The 20831-nt window shown below is 41.5% G+C and overlaps 1 protein-coding gene across 4 annotated transcripts in view; it reads left to right on the top strand.

Moving 5' to 3' along the window:
* The window catches only part of PCNT (pericentrin), a 49575-nt gene extending 30029 nt beyond the window's left edge, over positions 1-19546 (top strand). For 3 of the 4 annotated variants that reach the window (XM_072121518.1, XM_072121519.1, XM_072121520.1), the window contains 20 exons: positions 21-917; positions 1602-1772; positions 2561-2986; positions 3186-3276; positions 3499-3611; positions 4361-4558; positions 5661-5825; positions 5914-6109; positions 6749-6983; positions 7075-7216; positions 7441-8157; positions 8520-8755; positions 9196-9289; positions 11333-11494; positions 13982-14137; positions 15039-15277; positions 15630-15709; positions 16987-17140; positions 18741-18868; positions 19189-19545. In XM_072121518.1, the coding sequence (XP_071977619.1) occupies positions 21-917; positions 1602-1772; positions 2561-2986; positions 3186-3276; positions 3499-3611; positions 4361-4558; positions 5661-5825; positions 5914-6109; positions 6749-6983; positions 7075-7216; positions 7441-8157; positions 8520-8755; positions 9196-9289; positions 11333-11494; positions 13982-14137; positions 15039-15277; positions 15630-15709; positions 16987-17140; positions 18741-18868; positions 19189-19232 (4644 nt within the window). In that variant the 3' untranslated portion in view covers positions 19233-19545. Of the gene's footprint in view, positions 1-20; positions 918-1601; positions 1773-2560; positions 2987-3185; positions 3277-3498; positions 3612-4360; positions 4559-5660; positions 5826-5913; positions 6110-6748; positions 6984-7074; positions 7217-7440; positions 8158-8519; positions 8756-9195; positions 9290-11332; positions 11495-13981; positions 14138-15038; positions 15278-15629; positions 15710-16986; positions 17141-18740; positions 18869-19188 lie in introns of all 4 variants that reach the window. The other variant, XM_072121517.1, reaches the window with a different exon arrangement.
* The last annotated feature ends 1285 nt before the right edge of the window (positions 19547-20831 follow it).

Here is a 20831-nt window from a genome sequence, read left to right as displayed (position 1 = left end):
TTTTGTCCCCCCTAACTCAGGCAACAAACTCTCAATCTGACGAAGTAGAGGAATTGAGATCCCTTGTCGAACTTCTTCGCAGCGACCTAGACAGATCACGCAAAGACAAGGAAGAGGAAGTTGAGCAGCTCCACGAAGTGATAGAAAAATTGCAACAGGAGCTCGAACAATTGGGACCCAACAGACATGAAATCAGTGACAGCCAAGAAAGTTTGGATCAACTTGGGCTTGGAGAAGTGGAGAATCTACAGCGGGAACTGAGGAAAGGAGCAAAACAATGTTTAGGTAGAAGCACAACACCGGACAGTGACTCTGAGCCTTCTTCCCAGGCCAAGTTGGAAGCTTTGCAACAAGAACTAGTGGAAAAGGAAGCTGAAATTGAGGTCCTGGAGAGGAATCTACAAAATATTGAGCAGTCCAGCCGACAGCAAGAACAAGTGCTGGAGACTCTTCAATTGCAACATGACCATCTGCAGGAGGAGTGTGAGCTTCTCCGGACTCGATATTCACAGCGGGAAGGAGATAATATCAGCCTCTCCTCCCAGCTGCAAGAACTGCAAGATAAATTACGGGAGATGGATGGGTTCCTCATGGAAAAAGAGTTGCTGGTGCAGACCCTTCAGGAACAAAATGGAGCTGATCGAGCAGAATTTGAGAACAAGCTGGCCAAAAATGCAGTGTCTATAGAAACCATCAAAGGGGATCTTCAGAAAGTGCAAGAGGAAAATGTTTCTCTTCAAGGTGAAATGGCAAGATGTTCCAGTGAACAAAAGGAGAGAGAAGAATACCAGCAAGAAGTGCAGCATCTGAAGCAGGTGGTCAGTGACTGGAAGGAGAGAGCACTGATCCTCACCGAAGAGGTGCAGACGCAAACTCAGGAGGATGAATTTATGGAATTGCAGGTGTCTCCCCATTTGGTGAGTCGGTACTTGTTCTACTCCAGTACTTTTAATACTGACTAGGAGTCTGAAGCTGTCATCAGGACACCACATTTTGTCTTAATGACAGGTACCCATAGACTGTTTTGATCTACAGTCATATTTTATAATGAACATTCTTGGATCCATTCAGTTTTAAAAGGATATAATAGCCTATGGCAATCTGTCCTTTAAGTCAAATATTGGTTTCGAAACCTTTAGAAAAGATTCATATTATTATGGTACCAGTTGTGCAAGGTCCAAAAGTATGAGGTGCTTACCATAGATTTCTCTCGAGGCCCCTAACTTTGCCACAAAAAACTGGGAAAGCCTATTGACTTGAGTATAAACCTAGGGTGGGAAATGCATTGGTCACATCTAGTATATAGCTGGTAAGTTCCCCCCGCCTTCGTGTATAGCAAACACTAAAATGTTTGCCTAATTCCTAAAAAAATTAAAGTTCAAACTCACCTTTGCAGCGCCCGCTGCAGGTCTTCGCAGAGAACCTGCAGGGGTGCCAGAAAGGTGAGTTTTGACCTCCTTTTTTTTTTTTTTTTTTTTTTTTTTTTTTTTTTAATATTACAGTGAATACTGTACCTGTAAAAATGAATACATGCTTTCATACCCTACCCGAGTTTGGGTACAATTTGGTAACCGTGTCCCTTTAATTTGTTTATTTCTTAGGTAACTCTAAAGGAGCAGTTGAATACAGCAGAAAATCTGGCAAGTATGAGGGAAGCTGATCTTCATGGTGCACAAACTGAGCTGGCGAAGTTGAAGATAGAACTAGAAGAGTTGCATGCAGAGTGTGAACGAAGGGAAGCTAAAGCTCAAGATGTTCTGCAGCAGCTACAGGTGCAATATAGAACCATTACAATGACTTGTGGTGTACACTGGTTTTTCTGATTATATTTTGTGGACCAAGGGATTGCAGCTTCTCGGGGGTGAAGCTGCTTTATAATGAGGGGGGGGGGGGGTTTGTCACATCTGCTAAGTCTTTATGTACTGTATAATCCGAGCCACCTAATTTTACCACCAAAAACTGGGAAAACCTATTGACTCAAGTATAAGCTGAGGTTGGGAAATGCATTGGTCATAGTCTAACAGCAGAGAAACAAAGAGGAGCTGCGCTGGAAGGCAAGTATAATTTAAGCCGAGGTGGGGTTTTTAAGCACTTTTTTTGTGCTGAAAAACTCTGCGTATTATACGGTACAGGCAGTCCCCGGGTTACATACAAGATAGGGTCCGTAGGTTTGTACTTAAGTTGAATTTGTATGTAAGTCGAAACTGTATATTTTATAATGGTAGATCCAGACAAAAAAATTTTGCCCCAGTGACAATTGGAGTTTCAAAATTTTTTGCTGTAATGGGACCAGGGATTATCAATAAAGCTTCATTACTGACACCTTACAGCTGATTATTGCAGTCTGGGACTATACTAAAGCATCCAGAGTGCTTCACCAGTGGGCAGAGGGGTCATCTGTAAGTCGGGTGTCCTTAAGTAAGGGACCGCCTGTACTCTAAAATGGTACCATTGTAGAACTGATGTTAATATATGAAAACAGCTTGTATCTACGATTTTATCAATCTTTATTTATTTATTTTTATTTACTTTTTTTTTTTTTTTTAAATCAAATCAACAGAAACGAGAGATTTTTGTGGCAGAATTGCAGACCCATTCCCTAAATCTTAGTACTCAAGTTAAGAAATTGCAAGAAGCTTTAGTGAGCCAGGAAGCCATGCTTGCCCTGATGTCAGGGGACTTGCCAGACAAGAACATTGAAGATGTGACACACAAGTCCGACCTGTCAAGACCTGGAAAATCTAAGAGCTTCTCTGAAAGCCTCACAGACTTGAGTACATGGGATTCCCCCGACATGGTGCGAAAACAAGAGGAAGCGATGCACAGCCTGAGGGCGTTTACCCCCTTCTCTGAACTGAGCATAGATCACAGTGCTGAGCTAATGAGATCAAAATCTTGTAATAGAAGACCTGAAGGTCGGGAACTTATAGGATCCAGCTCCCCATCCTTATCAGAGAGCAATTTCTCGGCACAAAGAGCTAGTCCGGTAAGTTTCTATCACACTTATGCACGAGAGTCTAGTTATAATACAATATTCTTTTTTTTCCGTTATCCACAACTATAAGCGTGTTTATTACAGTAGTGACTTCCAGGATGACAAAAGTTGCATAGTCCATTATATTCATGTGGAGCCTTGCACTTTTTTTATTTTTGTAATAAATATTAATAACTTGTTTCTTCTTCAGCTTAGAGATGCAGAACACACAGATTATGGCTCTTGTGACGACCTGAGGAGCTCCAGGGACGATCAAATGGATTCTGAGAAATCTGAAGTTGGTAAGTGCAAAATTTAGTTTTTTTTTATTTTGCCATTTACCATGCCCCAAATAATAATCTTTGTTTCTATAGTACCATTATATTTTGTAGCACTTTACAAATCATAAGGGACATGTACAAATAAAATACTTCCTTCCATTTAACTGGTTGTAATAGGGGTGAGGTCCCTGCTCACAAGAGCTTACACTCTATATATACTTTAAAATATATGTGTGTTTACAGATTACAGGCCTGAAGAAGGCAGCATGTCCAAACCAAATTATATGGAGAACTTGTTACACCTCAAGCAGAAGATGGATTCACTGGGCAGTTCTGGTTTGTCTCCACAACTTCAGGTAAACTTTCATTGCAATTACTGTTCTTGGCATACTGTAGTTTCTGCTCCAAAATTTGCAACTCTGCATGCCACGTTTACAAAAATTGGAGGTCAGGATGGTTCTTACAGGCTATGACCTACCAGGGGGCTGGCAAATTTCTGGCGCCAGAAGCTCCTTAATCATACCTAATTGGCTGCACCTGTCAATATATCAACCCTACCATGTTACTTACTGTCCTCTTAAAGGGTCTTGTAGTAGTGAGTTTCCCTAATCTACTGAATACAGCATAATTGCTGCAAATCGCAAATACTTGGGTTCCCTTTCTTAATTCTAGGGCAATGGTGACGATAGTCTAGCACTGTACTGCTTCTTCCATTCTAGTGATTTTTGGTGGTCACTTGAGTCTCGTTCTATTAATTAATGCCTATTCCATTAATGGGACAGAATTGGTTACCAGAAACCCCCATTACAATCAATATGGGGAGTAAAGGCCGGTGCATGGTTTTTATACTCCCCGCACTGGCACACGGCACACCAGAAATGCTAGGAAGTTCAAGCACCAAATGAAATCTACACCTCTTCCTGTATGGCTTATATTTTAGAAATAACCTGGCACAGGCTATAGTAAAATTACCTGCCCTGTCCCGCCGTGCCATGTCACACAGGAATTACACCTTGTACTAAAAGTTGTGCTGAATGCCCCCATATGTTTTTTTTTTTTTTTTTAATTTGAAATCTCATATGCATCTTCTATGGTTCTTGTGCAGAGAATGCTCAATATGGTGCACGAGGAAAGCTGCAAAATCCTGGAGTTGTCTGAACTTCCCCTGGTTAAGTCTACCCTTCAAGATGGTTCTGATCTTACTGTGAAGATAGAAACCTGGCAGAAGGAAAAGCAGAGCTTGCAAGAAACGATCCAGAGCCTAAGTTCAGCTTTAGCACAGGCTGCTGACAAAGGAGATAAGGTAAGGTTTGGGGTTTTTATGTTTTCCCTCTTAATATTTTTAATATTTTTCTTGAACCATTCTTCACACAAACCTTACCCCCAATGTTTAAAGTTAAAGGTATCCCTGGGGCACTGCTTTACAACCCCTTGTCTTCGAGACCAAGCCCATTTTTAGAGTCTGACATGTGTCACTATAGTTGGTTTTAACTTTGGAAAGCTTGAACATATCCAGGTCCAGGTGATTTTAGAGATTGGTGTATGGTGTTTTTATTTATTTTTTTTTGTTTTGTTTTATTGGTGCCACATAGTACTTCAAATTTAGTTGAAAATTTTGGATGACATCTTTTGCGTTAAGTTATAAATAAAACTGACATTTCTAAAAATTTTTCAAGTTCTCAACTTCAGAACTAACATTTTCAATGTGTGGGGGCTTTTTTCATTTGTTTTTTCCCTTTTTTTTTTTTTTTTTCCTTCCTCTTATGTTCTGGAGCTTAGATCTTTGGTTGCAATTCTATTACATTATGCAATTTTACATTTTTGGGGACCTGCTCAACTTTCAAATGACTATGTGAGGCCTAAATAATTGTAAGAACCCAATTACCCTACTTTATAAAGTGTGTTAAACCTTTTTAGGTGTTTCAATGGAGTTAATACAACACGGAGGTGCAATTTAAAAGTTGTAATGGAAAATTAATTTTGGTGCAAAAAAATTTAACCGACTAAAAGCTCTGCAACATTTGATGCTCGACTTCTCCTGAATATGCCAAACACCCCATTTGTGGTGGTAAACTGTTGTATGGGCACACAGCAGGGCATAGAAGGGAAGGAGCGCCATGCGGAACAGATTTACAACATTTTTTAAACTTTTTTTTGTTGTGTGGACATATGGGGGCTTCTCTGATCATGGTATTTACATAATTGGGGCTTGCACTGATGCCGTCTTTCAGTACTTCTGCTGCCGATCACAGCAAGTACTGAGAGCTGAAGTAGAGCAGGGAATCGCTGACAGTGCAGGAAGAGCTTCACAATTAACGGGCTTCAGGCACAAGGACCAGTCTTTGGTCTGCTAATTAACGTATTTTGCGTGTCAAAGGGGTTAATATTTTTATATTTTCTACTAGGAGAGCACCACCTTGGACTGGAGAAGGGACCTCTTGCAGAGTGTGCAGGCACTGTTGGAAAGTGAGAGAGAATATCTGCGTTTGGAACTTCAGTCGGATATTCGGCATGGCTCCGGTGATAAAAGTTTACTGTCAGAAAAAGTGGAGCATCTAATTAAGGAACAGGTTCGGTGGAAATGAGATGCCGTATTGAACTGGTATTGGGTTTGTTTTTTAATTGTTGTTCATTAAACACTGAAAATATTCCTTGCAGGAGGAGCAGAAGCGTCTTGTCCTGGAGCATGTTCTCTCGGTGGATCGTAGTAGTCTACTCTCTGAGATTCAGGACCTTCGCTCACAGCTGCGTATGGCTCATCTACAAAATCAGGAGAAACTTCAGAAATTGCAAGATACTCTTACCAGCACCGAGGAAAAAGGACATACGAGGGAACACCAGCTCCGTAGGCAAGGTAAGGTGGCAGAATGTGTGAGGTATCCACATGGTAAGGATTCGGGTGTCTCAATCTACACCCAATGTTTTCTGGACATTGTTTGTGACCTATCTCTAGGATGGGTCAGCAATATCCATAACATTGAAGCCCCTTAACAATTTCAACCCACGTTAAGCCTACAATTTTTGGATTGGTAGTGCACATTTGATCTTTTATCTGTAGTTTGACCAGTTACAGTATTCAGTATTTTTCGGCAGTAATACAGCCCCCCTCCCCCACTAAGCTTTTTGGCTGACCTTATAACTGCAGAACTGATCTGAAAAGTATTTTTACCAATAAAACGAATGGCATTGTGACAGTATGGATACTGGTGCACAGTGACAATCTTGTTCCCACTGTTTTTGGCTGGTTTCTGTTGCATTTTATCATCAGTGGGGCTCAACCACTTAATTGCAATGGTTGAATCGGCGATCTAAAGCAATCTGCACTTTATAGATCACAAATCCCATAAACTATATTCTTATTATGCTCTGGTTTTTGTTTTGTTTGTTTTTTGTTTTTTTTTGTACAAAATATGGTTATGAAATGCTGTTTGTGCAAACGCACCTAGTCTTTTATTGCACTTTCTTTTACAATGATTTTTCTATATCTTATTAGTTGAGTTGTTGGAGTACAAACTACAACAAGAGGCATCCATTGCTGAAGACCTAAAAGGATCTTTGTCCCGTGAGAAGGAACGAGCAACAGAACAGTACAAACTACTGGTCCAGGAACAGTCCATTGTCTCCCAACTCCGCTCTGACCTAGAGGACAAAATGCAGGAGGTAGAGAGTGTAAGGAAATCACTAAAGGAGGTGCAGAATAAGCTTCAGATGGAAACCTCCAAACTCAGGTGGGGTTTAGAAAAGAGAACCAGGCAATCATCTTGCACAATAAGCTTTACATATAGCAATATTTAACTTGTCGTCTTTTGTCTCATTTAGGGTCGAACTTGAAAGTAAAGAAAAGAATATGTCTGAATATATAAAAACCGTTCAGAATGAGAGCCAGATGGAAAAACAGAGAATGGTTGAGGAGAAGTCTCTTATCCAAAGAACTTTGGAAATGACGGAGAAGTCTTTTCAGGTATAAAATATGGGGAATATTACTTTGCCAGTTGTTCTTTATTTTTTTTCCATATATTGAGTATGCGATAAATATTTGATCATGCTAGAGTTAGTCCATCAATTATCACATGTGTAGAGCAATAGCTGATCATACTCTTTGTCTGTAGATGAGCCTTGAGAGTTAATATGACAATAGTGGGTAAAGCGATGTAATTCTTTCTTGCTTGTTTACTACTTTTTCAGGAAGCCTCACGGTCTCTCGAGGAGGAAAAAAAAATAAACGCCAAAATTTCAGCAGCATTGTCTCAAGAGCAAACATTCTGCAGCAATGTGAAAAAAGAACTTGAAATAGAACAGTCTCGTTGTAGAGCCCTCCTCGCTCAGGAACACGGCAGGCTGTCAGAGGTAGCGAAAGAGTTGGAGAAGGAGAAGCAGCATTCAGTAAGTCTTTCTAATACCCTGACACTTGAGCGTGGTGTACTGGAACAGCTAAGACTACAGCATGCCCGAGAGCTGTCCACCAAAGAAGAGGAGAGGCAACAAGAACACAAGTTGGTACAGATGTTGCAAAGTGAGCTGGAAATCGAGAGGAAGCGTGCCAGGGAGCTTGCTGCCATGATAGAGAAGACCCAACAGCAGGCCGTCCATGCCAAGCGACAACTCGAATCTGACATACAGACATGTCGTGAGGAGCTACAGAAGGAACGAGAGGCTGCAGTCAAATTGCGTGCAGTGATGGAGTCTTTACAGAGTCAGAAGCAACAACTGGACAATGTCCTGGAACAACAGAAGGAACGTGAGCTTCGCCTGCAGAAGGAGCGTGATCAGTACCAAGCTCAAGTCCTCATTCTTCAGGAAAAGGAAAGAACCTGGATAAAAGATCTTGAGCAAGAGGCAAAAAGATTGAAACAATCCGAAGCCAGTAAAGCGCGAGAAGAACAACAGGATCGCCGAGTAATGGTAAGTCCTTAGATTTTGGTATTTTGTACTGCTATAGAGAGGAAATCTTCGGTTTCTATTATAAAATTGTTTCTTTTTGCATGCTCGTAGAATTCGGTCATATAGTGCTTGGTAAATTTCCCCTACGATCAGTTGCATGAAACGGTACACTACACGCTTTTAGATTTTACCACTCCCATTTCCATCTTCTGGGTCTGAATGTTTTGTTGTTATCTAGGGTGAAGGTACGAAATGTCAGTTACTGTGCCTAGATTTAGAAAACCTACTTAAAAATTAAGGGGGATGTGACTTGGTAAAAATACCACTTTGCTATGAATTGTAAAGTCTGGGAGATGTAAATTATGATTGTATTCTTGAAATAGGACTTGCAGTTACAACATGAGCGTGACAGACGCCGCATTCAGGAACTTCAGCAGATGCTGGCAGACCTAGAAGAACAAGAACGTGCAATGGCATCCCGAAGGGGTAGACTCCGGAATGACAGCAGTACCCCTCCTCAAAATGTTGCTCTTTTAGCCACTAACATGCAGAGAGTGTGGCAGCAGCTTATCCATACTGTGCTACAAGTAAAGAAATGGGTCCAGAACAAGAATGATAGGTAGGACCACTCGATTCCATCTTGTACTGCTTAAAATTTGGATAATCAGTCGTAGGGGCTTTCTAACCTCTAGACTGTAAGGTTAAAGAAGCCCTGTTGGGCCACTATGGATCTGTGGTTTGGGATCATATATATAAATAGATCTCAAAAAATAAACTTTTACACTTGCCTAGATGTGAGTCTAATGAGGCACATCAGACGAACATCATCAGGTCCCGCGCCAGTGCCCCCTCTTGGCATATGCGCTGTGAAACCTGGGTGTAATTTTTGCAGGTGAGGGGAGTATAATGAGTGTTAGCATCGTTATCCTTATGCAGCTAGAAGCCATTATTCTAAAACCAATTATAACAAATTAATGATGAAACATTTTGTAAAATATATTATGTTATATGAAATTATATCTTCTTATGGAGTTTATTCAATGCACTTTTCCCCCTCAGAACACATGAAGTCTTCCCTGATGAGGCTGAAGTGACTGCTTTGTTGGAGTCTCTATTAGAGCTGAAGTCTGACCTGCAGAAAGGATATGTACAGGTAAGTGATAAGCGTGACAAACATTATCCCACTAGCGTAGAGAGACCTTCCAGCCACTGTTCTAGCTTCTTAATTCCTGGAGTGAAACAGCTGACCTTGGATGTCCCTTCAGTTACAGAAGAAATGCATAAGTAATTTACATGTATACATGGGTTAGATATGCCAGAGCAATAGCTTCCCTATTAGTTGCTCCCAAATAGTTGAATATTGTCTTTGTTAAGCTGTTACTTTAAAGGGAATCGCTACCCCCCAAAAGCTCCAAACAGTACCTTATTCACCACTTTTTCAATGGTGTTTTTATATCTTGAAAACCTTCATGCATTCTTCTATAAAACACTTATTTATGCTGTTACAAAGTCCAGGAACCAGGGTAGTTCACGTATGCAGTGAAGCGGTCTCTACTCATCACAGCTGACCAGCAATGTCATTTTTAGCTTGTGACTCGTTCCAATAACCTATGCTGATTTTTAAAAATGCCTGAGAGACATTGTGGCACATCTACTTACCCATCCCACGGAGTTCATGAAAGTACATAGTCCGACAGTCGTGCACTCTGCCGCGATTCACGAAGATCGTGCGCCCGATATTCTGCATGTGTCTCTTCCCCGCTCAGGTCCTACAGAGTTCACCTTCTTCCTGGTGCATGTAAGTGCTTGATCTTGCAACACCATTTGAAAGGTAAATCCCATGCTCAGTCCAAATCATTTGGACACCCCCGATTTCTGTTGCATGAAAGTCAGCGCAGCCACGCCACTATCTGATCAAGTGCGACACCCTCAGGATTATGTCGTACTTGATCAGATAGTGGCGTGGCTGCGCTGACTTTCATGCAACAGAAATCGGGGGTGTGAGGCGATCCAAATGATTTGGACTGCGCATGGGATTTACCTGTCCCAGCGGTGCAAATCCCAAAAACACAGTAAAAACCGAAAGTGCATCTGCAGACCCTTAGTAAATAAGCCCCATTGACTGCTAAAATGATTCAGAATGCCATTTCTCCTCTCCTCCATTTCCCTCCCCACTTCCTGACATGTGCATTGAGAAGGCAGGGGAGGAGGCTGAGATTGACACATGCTGCTGGCAGTTAGCCAGGTAATGTGAAATAAAGTTTTATAGAGTACTGAAATAATTCTGAATGCTGATATATATAAAATTAGAATAGCATATGCTATTGGAACCTTTCACCAGCTAAAGATTACATTCCTGGTGACCTGTTCGCTTTAAGCGTAGTCTGGAGTTATATTATATCCTAGTGCAGTGGTGGTGAACCTATGGCACTCTGAGCCCTCTATGGGCACCCAGGCCATTTAGTTCTCAAGACGTCGTCCTGCAGTCACAGGCAGCCCAGGACGTGCCACGTTTTAAAGTGACTTCAAGTGTAAGAGGAGCAAGGAGGTGTGGACAGAGCCGGATTATCATTGCGGACCCTTCTCCGGGTCTTTGATTCATGCTCTTAAAGGAAACCTACCATTTCAGATCGTCGGTGTAACCTGTAAACACCGAGCACCAGCTCAGGGTGAGCTGGTGCTTAGTTTCGTTAGTGTTATAAACCGCGGTATCGCGGTTTTAACACTTTTTAAACTTTATAGCAGAAGCAGTTTCTGCTATAAAGTTTCGTTAGTGTTAAAACCGCGATACCGCGGTTTATAACACTAACGAAACTAAGCACCGGCACCAGCTCACCCTGAGCTGGTGCTCGGTGTTTACAGCTTCCACCGACGATCTGAAATGGTAGGTTTCCTTTAAGTGGACCTTAAAGGGAAGCTACAATGATAATCCGAATATCTCCTCCTTCTTTCTACTGTATTGGTGTCCCCAGGACAGAGCAATAAGCCATTTTAAATTGGCATTCTGGCACTTTGTGAAAAATATGTGGCTTTTGGTTGTAGTTTGGACACTCAATCTCTAAAAGGTTCGCCATCACTGTCCTAGTGCATGAGAGGTTTTTTTGGTACTAGACCAGTGACCTCTTTTCATCCTTTTTCTTCTATGTTGGTTTGACCATCAGGATAGTCAGAATTCTCTTTTTGATTCTTTAAACAGCCGGTGCATTCTCCATCTAGCATGGTTGAGGTATTGAAATGTGAGAATGAGGAGCTTTCAATCTCTGTATCACAACTGACTAAGGAGAAACTGGATCTGAAAAGTCAACTATCCAAGCTTTCTAAGAGCCATCAAGAGATGCTTCAAAAGACCAAAGATCAGGTATCCACAATTCATCTTGGATGTACTGTTGGGTTTTATGAAGGTTCCAAAACGCTGGATCTCTACTGCTTGGGACTTGGTAAAAGTGCAGTGTATGTAATTCTCAGGAGATGGAACAGGGTTTATGTCCACTTTGGCATTGAACTCTACTTCACTTTTGAGGAAGATTCCTTATAGGAAACATATTACCAAGCTCAAGGATTGTAAAGTACTTACATGCTGATGTGTGCCCCCTCTGACAGTATCTGCTCTTTAAGCTTCTTAAGCCCTTGTTTTTACAGAAAAAAATATGCAAATGAGCCAGAGGGGCACCAAAGTCACTTGGGCTCATTTGCATAACTTCTAAAACCATTTTATAAAAACAAGGGCTTAAGAAGCTTAAAGGGGACCTACCACCACGAATCTACCTATAAAGGTAGATTGGGTGGTAGGTGGATCAATAGGACGTGAGGATAGCCCTTTTAAGGGCTAATCCTCACGTCCCCGCACTGTTTTGTGAACTTATATTAAAGGTTTATGCTAATTTAGTTATGCGGCTACTGGGGCGTGGAGTAGCCGCAGCTGTGGCTACACGGCGCGGCTACTCCACGCCCCAGTAGCCACTTTACCCCTCCTACCCACAATCTTCGGCGCGCAGCTCCTTGTAGCTGCGCGCCTGTGCGGTCACTGCTCCAAAACAGGCACGGGCCTGCTGTTCTGCGCATGCGCAGACGGCAGGATCTCCGGACAAGGGCGCGCAGCTGCAAGGAGCTGCGCGCCGAAGATCGTGGGTAGGAGGGGTAAAGTGGCTACTGGGGCCACGCCCCAGTAGCCGCATAACAAAATTAGCATAAACCTTTAATATAAGTTCACAAAACAGTGCGGGGACGTGAGGATTAGCCCTTAAAAGGGCTATCCTCACGTCCTATTGATCCACCTACCACCCAATCTACCTTTATAGGTAGATTCGTGGTGGTAGGTCCCCTTTAAAGAGCAGATCTTGATAGAAGGGGGGCACACACCAGCATGTAAGTGTGTTTACTATCCTTGATCCTGGTGGTAGATGACCTTCAACTTCTTAATGCTCACTGACTGATATATCTGTCAGCGAGCCGTTAAGGATGTGTGAAGATGACTCGCCCATTGCCAACACCAATTGTGGGTTTTAACCCCTTCAGGCAAATACACTGGTGGTATTTAAAAAATGGGGGCGCGACGATGACTTCCACAGGAGCGGTGGTCAGTTGCCATGACTGCCTCGAGTCCTGGTCAAACCAGAGTCTGTGTGGTTTCTGAAGTTTCCTTACAATATGCCATTGGCACATTTATAATGAATCCTATGTAAAATTGCCATATACTGCAATACAGTAGTATTTAAAGTTTAAGTACCTATAGGATGTAAAGAAAGAACGCTGATTGTATCCCCTAATAACAATAATGTCAAAAGTATCTATATAGGTAGTAGATCTTTTGTTAGTAACCACAGTTAGAGGCACACAGGGGTCATCTCATTTGGTGCAGGTAAGGGTAGAAAAATACATGTTACATACCAATACAGGTTCAAATAGTGTTGAGAGTCCATCATGGGGTATTTAAAATGTTATAAATCAAGCTGTATTGATGTAGTGTTATCTGTCAAACTTCCACGGACTAGGACACAAGTAACATAAACGGCTAAATTCAAACCAGCAATGAATTAAAAAACTGAACTCCGAATTAACACTAGGAAATCGCTCCTGCACCAGGGATAACACCGTCCCCGATGCACGTTTCAGCTTGCATCGCCTTTGTTTGGGGGTCCAAAAAAAGGTAAAAATTAAAAATGTAAATTCCGCCCCCTCCCCCAAGAACTGATATAAAACAAAATAAACTGTAAAAATCACGAACCTGTTGGGAATTGCCGCATCCCAAAATGCCTGATCCTATTAAAATATAAAAGCAGTTATTGCCGGTGGTGAACCGCATAAGGGAAAATTGCGCCCGAATCTCTGAAACTTGACTTTTCCACCATTATACATAATATAAAAATTTTCTTTTATAAGTGACCAAAGGGTCTCACAGTCATCAAAATGGTTGCAATGAAAGTCGGATCATCTTGCAAGCAATTATGTCTTAAACAGCTGTTCACAAAGTTATTAGGGTTAGAAAATGGCGAAACAATTTATTCCCCCCCACCCCCATACATATGGTTTTAATTTTTGAAAAATTTTTAAAACCTAATAAAACCTATATAAATTTGGTATCACAGTGCTCGTACCGACCCAAAGAATAAAGTAGACCTATCATTTGGAGCGCACAGGGAAAGTCTTAAAAACCCGGCCACATAAATGTCAATGAGAAGTAAAATTTTTTTACACAGAAAATAGACAAGAGGTATAGCTTTTTGAAAGTGGGGAGCAAAAATTAATGGAATATATGCTGAATTGCAAAATGGTTGATTGTCCTATTGAAGTAAGGTTGCTTGACCCATGAAAGGGATTACTTTATTCACTAAATATTCTTTATTAGGTACACACTGATGTTGTGGACTCCGTCCTGGAAGCGGAACGTGCCGTGTGGCTTCGTGAAAAGCGCCTCTTACAGATCGCATTGAAACATGCAGAGTCAGAACTGAACAAAGCTACTCTGGAAAACAAACCACTCCAAGATGTGCCAAATGCCAAGGTGAGGTTATGTCCAGTGGGATCATTGGCAGTGTACACGGGATCCTTTCTCCTGTTCATAAATACACACAACACATACACACTGAAGTAAAATTTTCCTTTGTTAGTATCACAGTTCAGAAATAAATGGCAACATTTTTTCTACTTTTTGTATTTGCCGTTTGTATTACTGAATTGCGATACTACAAAGGAAAACTTTATTTCTCAGAAACTTATTATGTATGTATTTATGAAAAGAATATGAGTTTCCTTTCATGGGGAAAAACCCTTTATGGGTCACTTTTATGGATGTGTACAGGAAAGTTCTAAAATTTGAATCCCCCAGTGATTCAAAAAAATCTCCTTTTCAGTCTTATTGCTGTTTTTGGTCCTTTGATTCAGTGATGATTGGTGTAATATTCCAGGGTGTTGGTGGGGACTTGCTAAGCAGACCCTGCATGATCCCTCTGTGCTATAAGATGCTGTGTGCTGAGAATGTGCTTAGATTATCGGGGTCCAGGTTTATCTACACTTTTTAATTTTGCTTCTGAACATTCTAGCGTCTGTAGCTAGTAGAGTAAGTCTTTGAAGGCTGCTGCTTGGCAACAGGAAGTGTCTGTGTCTGAGCTGGTCTTGTAATGCACGGGGGGAAGGGGCAGGAGGCAGAGAGCACTGCAGTGTGCAGACATGAAAAGCTATTCGAGAAAGAATCCGACCATAGTCGAATGGATCCAGAGACCATCAAATTAACACCAGGACTGATAGGTTGTAAATATCTTTGAAATGCTGTTTCTTTGTTAATAACATATACTTATGATAACAAAATAACACATTCTCTAATTCTATTTTAGACTCTTGTCTTCATGGGAATAACCCTTTAAGGTTACACAACACTCAAATCTGCTTAAATCTTTGTTTCTTAGATCCAGCGTCTCTACCGCAAATACCTCAGAGCTGAAAGCTTCCGCAAAGCCTTAGTCTACCAAAAGAAATATCTTCTCCTCCTCCTTGGAGGCTTCCAAGCTTGTGAAAAGGCCACACTGTCTCTAATTGCACGTATGGGTGTATATCCTTCACCGGTAGAACTACAGAGTCCCAGCAAATGCAAGACTGGCCTTGGCAAATTTCGCTCCGCTGTGAGGGCTGTAATCGCCATTTCTAGGTATGCACATTATCGTGACATTTCTACAGCATTCTGTTGTCATATAAGGTTAGATTAAAAAATGTGTTTTGTGAAACCTTTGACTTCCAGCTATTTGGAATTGTAGTCAGGTCATAGCTTTGTACACAGGGTTTTTTTTAATGGAGGGTATTTAATTGTATTGTTATCGACATGTGAGAATGGTAATTGGGGCCTTGTGAGAATATATACTGTCTGGCACAGAACCAGATTTAGTGCTGGATACTGAAAGTGTTTTATAAGGAAATGTACAATGCATGTTATAGTATAGCAAAGCAATGCCATTATGCGTCACTGCATAGTACATCATTGCTGTCTTGTTGTTTTCATCCAGGTTAAAGTTCTTGGTTAGAAAATGGCATAAAGTAAGCCGGAAGAGTGGTGGTGGTGGTGAAGATTCGGGGACCCGGCAAGGTAAAAACATTTTGATTCAAACTCCTCCTCTTTAACACAGTATCATAGTAGGTAAGGTTGGATAAAGACACAGGTTAATAAAGTCCGACCTATAAGAGCGGACAAATGTATTTTTCCCATAACCTGCAATATTTCTTCTCAAGAAAGGCATCCAGGACTCTCTTGAACATGTACAAAGTATCTACCATAACAACCTCTTGTGGCAGAGAGATCCATAGTCTCACTGCACTTAGTTACGAAACCCTGTCTATGGTGATGGTAGAACTGCCTCTCCTCTAGGTGTAGAGGATGCCCCCTGTCTATGGTGATGGTAGAACTGCCTCTCCTCTAGGTGTAGAGGATGCCCCCTGTCTATGGTGATAATAGAACCGCCTCTCCTCTAGCTGTAGAGGATGCCCCCTGTCTATGGTGATGGTAGAACTGCCTCTCCTCTAGGTGTAGAGGATGCCCCCTGTCTATGGTGATGGTAGAACCTCCTCTCCTCTAGGTGTAGAGGATGCCCCCTGTCTATGGTGATGGTAGAACCGCCTCTCCTCTAGGTGTAGAGGATGCCCCCTGTCTATGGTGATAATAGAACCGCCTCTCCTCTAGCTGTAGAGGATGCCCCCTGTCTATGGTGATGGTAGAACTGCCTCTCCTCTAGGTGTAGAGGATGCCCCCTGTCTATGGTGATGGTAGAACCTCCTCTCCTCTAGGTGTAGAGGATGCCCCCTGTCTATGGTGATGGTAGAACCGCCTCTCCTCTAGGTGTAGAGGATGCCCCCTGTCTATGGTGATGGTAGAACCTCCTCTCCTCTAGCTGTAGAGGATGCCCCCTGTCTATGGTGATGGTAGAACCTCCTCTCCTCTAGCTGTAGAGGATGCCCCCTGTCTATGGTGATGGTAGAACTGCCTCTCCTCTAGGTGTAGAGGATGCCCCCTGTCTATGGTGATGGTAGAACTGCCTCTCCTCTAGGTGTAGGGGATGCCCCCTGTCTATGGTGATGGTAGAACCGCCTCTCCTCTAGGTGTAGAGGATGCCCCCTGTCTATGGTGATGGTAGAACTGCCTTTCCTCTAGGTGTAGAGGATGCCCCCTGTCTATGGTGATGGTAGAACTGCCTCTCCTCTAGGTGTAGAGGATACCAGCTGTCTATGGAGTTGGTAGTCCCGGAGAGGATTTTTAATTTAAATTCTGATTTCATTTGTTTGTTGTGTGAAAAATCTCTTGCAGCCAATGGGTTAAATCATTTATAAGTATTGTCTCTTGCAATTTTTAAGTTTTTTCTTTTCTCTTAGTACCAGGAAACAGAATGGATATTTTACAACCACTGGGTGCTACGACACTGAACTCTCCTCCAACCAGAGACCAGCCATTCAGCCTCTGTCGAAGTCCAAACACTAGCATTGGTACGATACATCAAAGGCAATCGCCATGGCAATCTCCAAAATGGTATGTAAAAGTGTTAAAGGAAACATGTCACCTGTTTTGTGGCCTATTCTGACATTACTACCTTTTTTATAGCAGCTCATAAGGATTCCATCACAGCCTTTGTTTTGTTGATCCATATCATTAAACAATCCCCTTTTTCTTTCTTATGCAAATGACCTTTGGTACTCTCCCTGAGTAAGGAGGAGACTATCACCTGTCATCCACTGCTCATAGCTGTGTAAAGCAAAGCATTGCCTGTGTAGTTATTTTGCTCTTGCTGCTGTCTGTGTGAGATACAGACATGGCAGCAGCTACATGAAGTACATAACCTCCCTTTTACTCTGATGCGGTAAAGCTGTAACCTGTAATAATAATGTTTATTTATATAGTGCCATCAGGTTCCTTAGCGCTTTACAAATCATAAATGCACACTGGCTGCAATAGCCACTAGATTTTACTGGTGGCAGCTGAATCTCTGCTCCTCCCACAAGCTGCCATACACTTCTGTAATAAGTAGGACAGAGGGAAGGTGCGTTCTCTCAACACCATGAACTGTAGAGATCGCGTAGGAGAGCATCAGAAGCGGCTGCACAGCTCTGAATGTCAGATTATCATATGGCAAAATATGCAAAGTTTTCCAGGATGGGATAAGGAAAAACGCCTCTTTTAGCTACCTTGTAAGGCAGCTCCCTTGACATCAAGCATGACCTTCAGGAAGCCTTATGAACTGATGCTTGATGTCAAGAGAGCTGCCTTACAAGGTAGCTAAAAGAGGTGTTTTTCCTTATCCCATCCTGGAAAACTTTGCATATTTTTGCCATAATTGCCCTAGTGGAGCATCCATGGCTCTAAGACTCCACAGACCTACATTGCGGCCTTAATTGTCAGTCTCCGTAAGGAGAACTCTTACTTCATCATCATGGGCTGTCAATCAAGGAGGCTCTCTGTATGCACATGACCTGAGGAAAGTCTGATCAGCATCTTCCATGAAGCAAATTAGGAAATCAATAAAAAGTGTCCTAAGGTTAGACAGTCTTGGGCATACATCGTGTGAATGTAGCCTGCCGCACTGTAGTACGGTGGGCATACATCGGTGCCGGGGAGAGGAGCAGGGAATGCTCACCCCCGCCTCTCTCCATAGGGATGCACGGCACCATATTCCGTAGAAAGATAGTACATGTCCTATCTTTCCAGGGGCTACGGAACGGTACGGCACGGCGGCCATAGAAGTGTATGGGGAACGTATATACGTCCCAATAAATTCGTGTGAATGTAGCCTTATTCTGTAACAGATTTATAAGTGTCTAATGCTTGATGATAAATCTGTCCTAGGATAACTGTCTAGTCGTACTTTGCACCTCTATTTAGTGGTCTTACTTCGCGCCAGAAAATTAGTAGACAAATCTGTCTGGTCAGCAGTATTTCTGGCGCACTGACCCCTTTGAGCTAGTGGTAGAAAAGTGACACTTAAACATTGGGGGAGATTTATTAAAGTTTATAGAAAAGTAGAGGCACAATGTAAGGAAATGCTCTGACTGACGGCTCCTTTTTAATTGTAATTTTTTACTGCTCTTCTAAGCATGAAAGTGATCGATATTTTATTTTTTGTGTTTGTTTACAGGGCAGCACACTCCCCATCCTTAACACCTGAAAGATCTCACCATTCCTCTCAAGATCCCGATCATTCTATTACAGAGTATATTCAACATTTGGAGATTGTTCAGCGACGGCTGGGTGGACTTCAGATTGGTAAGTTTTTGTTGGGGTTTTTGTAGGTATTGGCCCTGGAGATCTGTGTTTTCCATGCCCCTTTGTGATTTTTGTTTTGTAGTAGCGGCATTGTAAAAAATTCATTAATATTTCAGGATATATTTTTCACAGCTCTGCTGCTACAAACATGCACAAAGGTCATGCAGATCTCCAGGGCCAAGGCTGAAGAATTCTTCCTACAGCCTTGTATAGCCAAAACTGATGAATGATTCCTTTTTCTTTTTTAATTACAAATTTTACTGAATCCTGGAAAAGTTCTTAAAATATTACAGCACTTTTTTCTTCTTCTGCCTCTGTAGGTCAATCACCAGAACAAATGCGTGGTAAATATCCCCGGAAATGAGCAGTCCGCCTGCTGCGTTTACTTTTTTAATATGCAAAAAACTTATTTTGTATTTTTCTATTATGACATAAACCTATTTATATACACTGACTATTTTAGCACTTGTAAAAAGTACGTCTTTATTTTCTCAAAATATTGTAACAAGTTTGTATGTTGAAGGGGTGAGCACAATCACTTAAGTCTTGGTTCAGAGACCTCTTAATTCGGGTGATCACTGGTTGGTCAATGCTTTTTATGTATTTTATGTATGATGTTTTTGTCATTTTTTTGTAAAATAATAAATTTATAATCTACATTTTTAAAGGTAGTTTTTTGTTGGTTTTTCTGTCATATTAAAGGGTTTTTTTTTCAGGCTGGTGCAGTTTTAATACTTATGACTTCTCCTCATCAGCTTCATAGGGCTGGTACCAAAATATTTAAATGATCCTCTATCCTAGACATCTGGTGGGTGTGAAAATCATGGATGCAGATATAATATGGACAACTCTTGGACTGTTAACCGATGCAGCGGTCTGAATAAGCCCAAAATCATACAGATTGTGCCAGATCCCAACCCCTTGAGTCAGGTTAAAAAAAAGTCTAAAACCCATGCAAGGCATGTAATTTTTTAATTTTTTTTTCTTCACTTATTTTGACCAGATTCCGGTGCACATAGGTAAACTTAGAAAATCGCCACAATTTTTATTTATACAACGCTTTGGGTCTGGTAAAGATCCAAGTGCATTCTGACATTTTAAATTGGGAGACCCTTGATGGCATATGATGTGCTGACACTAGATAGACTTTAGATATTGGATAGAAATATCTTGAACTATGTGCAGCACATTTTATTTTATTATTTTTTTAACCAAAAAAAAACCTCAATAGCACTGAATAGGTAAGATAACCAATACTTCATATGGTACACATAATTAATCTTTATTATCACATCAGTCATACACAATGACCAGAAAAAAATATTTAAAAACACCCCAGAATAGGTGATAAATGGCATATTGGTGGAGGTCTGACACCCTCACAGATCAGTTGTACTCAGCAGATTATAAATAGAATAGTAAGTAGATGGTGCAGGTATTTGTGTACTGGATGAACATAGTTGCTGCAGCTTGGCTCTCACTTACATATATCTAATCTGCAGTAAACTTGTCTGTCCACTAAACCGCACGTAGCGCTATTTGTCTTAGTCCCTTTCACTGACCTTGAGTAGCTGGTACTAGGCCCAACTGGATAACAAATGGGCACAATCATCCGCATCTATAGTGGACATGCTGGAAAAACTCTACAAACCTGCCTAGGCCTTAATGAGAGAGTGGTTCCCTTAAAAGGTTCACAAACTGCAACCCAACCCCACAGCAAAAAGCGCAACCACAAGTTTTAGTAGTAACTTAATCAACTTATTGCCCTCTGTCTGCCATAACTTTCAATACATCATCATCATTAGGATACCAATGCTGTGGAAATAAATATCATCTGGTTATCATGGTAGCTTTCCTTTCAGGTTTTGGAGCAGGAACTTCAATAGCCCCAATAATCCAGGCCTGACTGCACCTTCTCACTGCAGTCTATTTTAAAGTGACACATCAGAGTGCAGGATATCCA

The sequence above is a fragment of the Engystomops pustulosus genome, chromosome 8 (assembly GCF_040894005.1).
Source record: "Engystomops pustulosus chromosome 8, aEngPut4.maternal, whole genome shotgun sequence".
NCBI lineage: Eukaryota > Metazoa > Chordata > Amphibia > Anura > Leptodactylidae > Engystomops > Engystomops pustulosus.
Note: the sequence above shows the minus strand (reverse complement) of the source record. Positions and strands in the feature narration are given on the sequence as shown.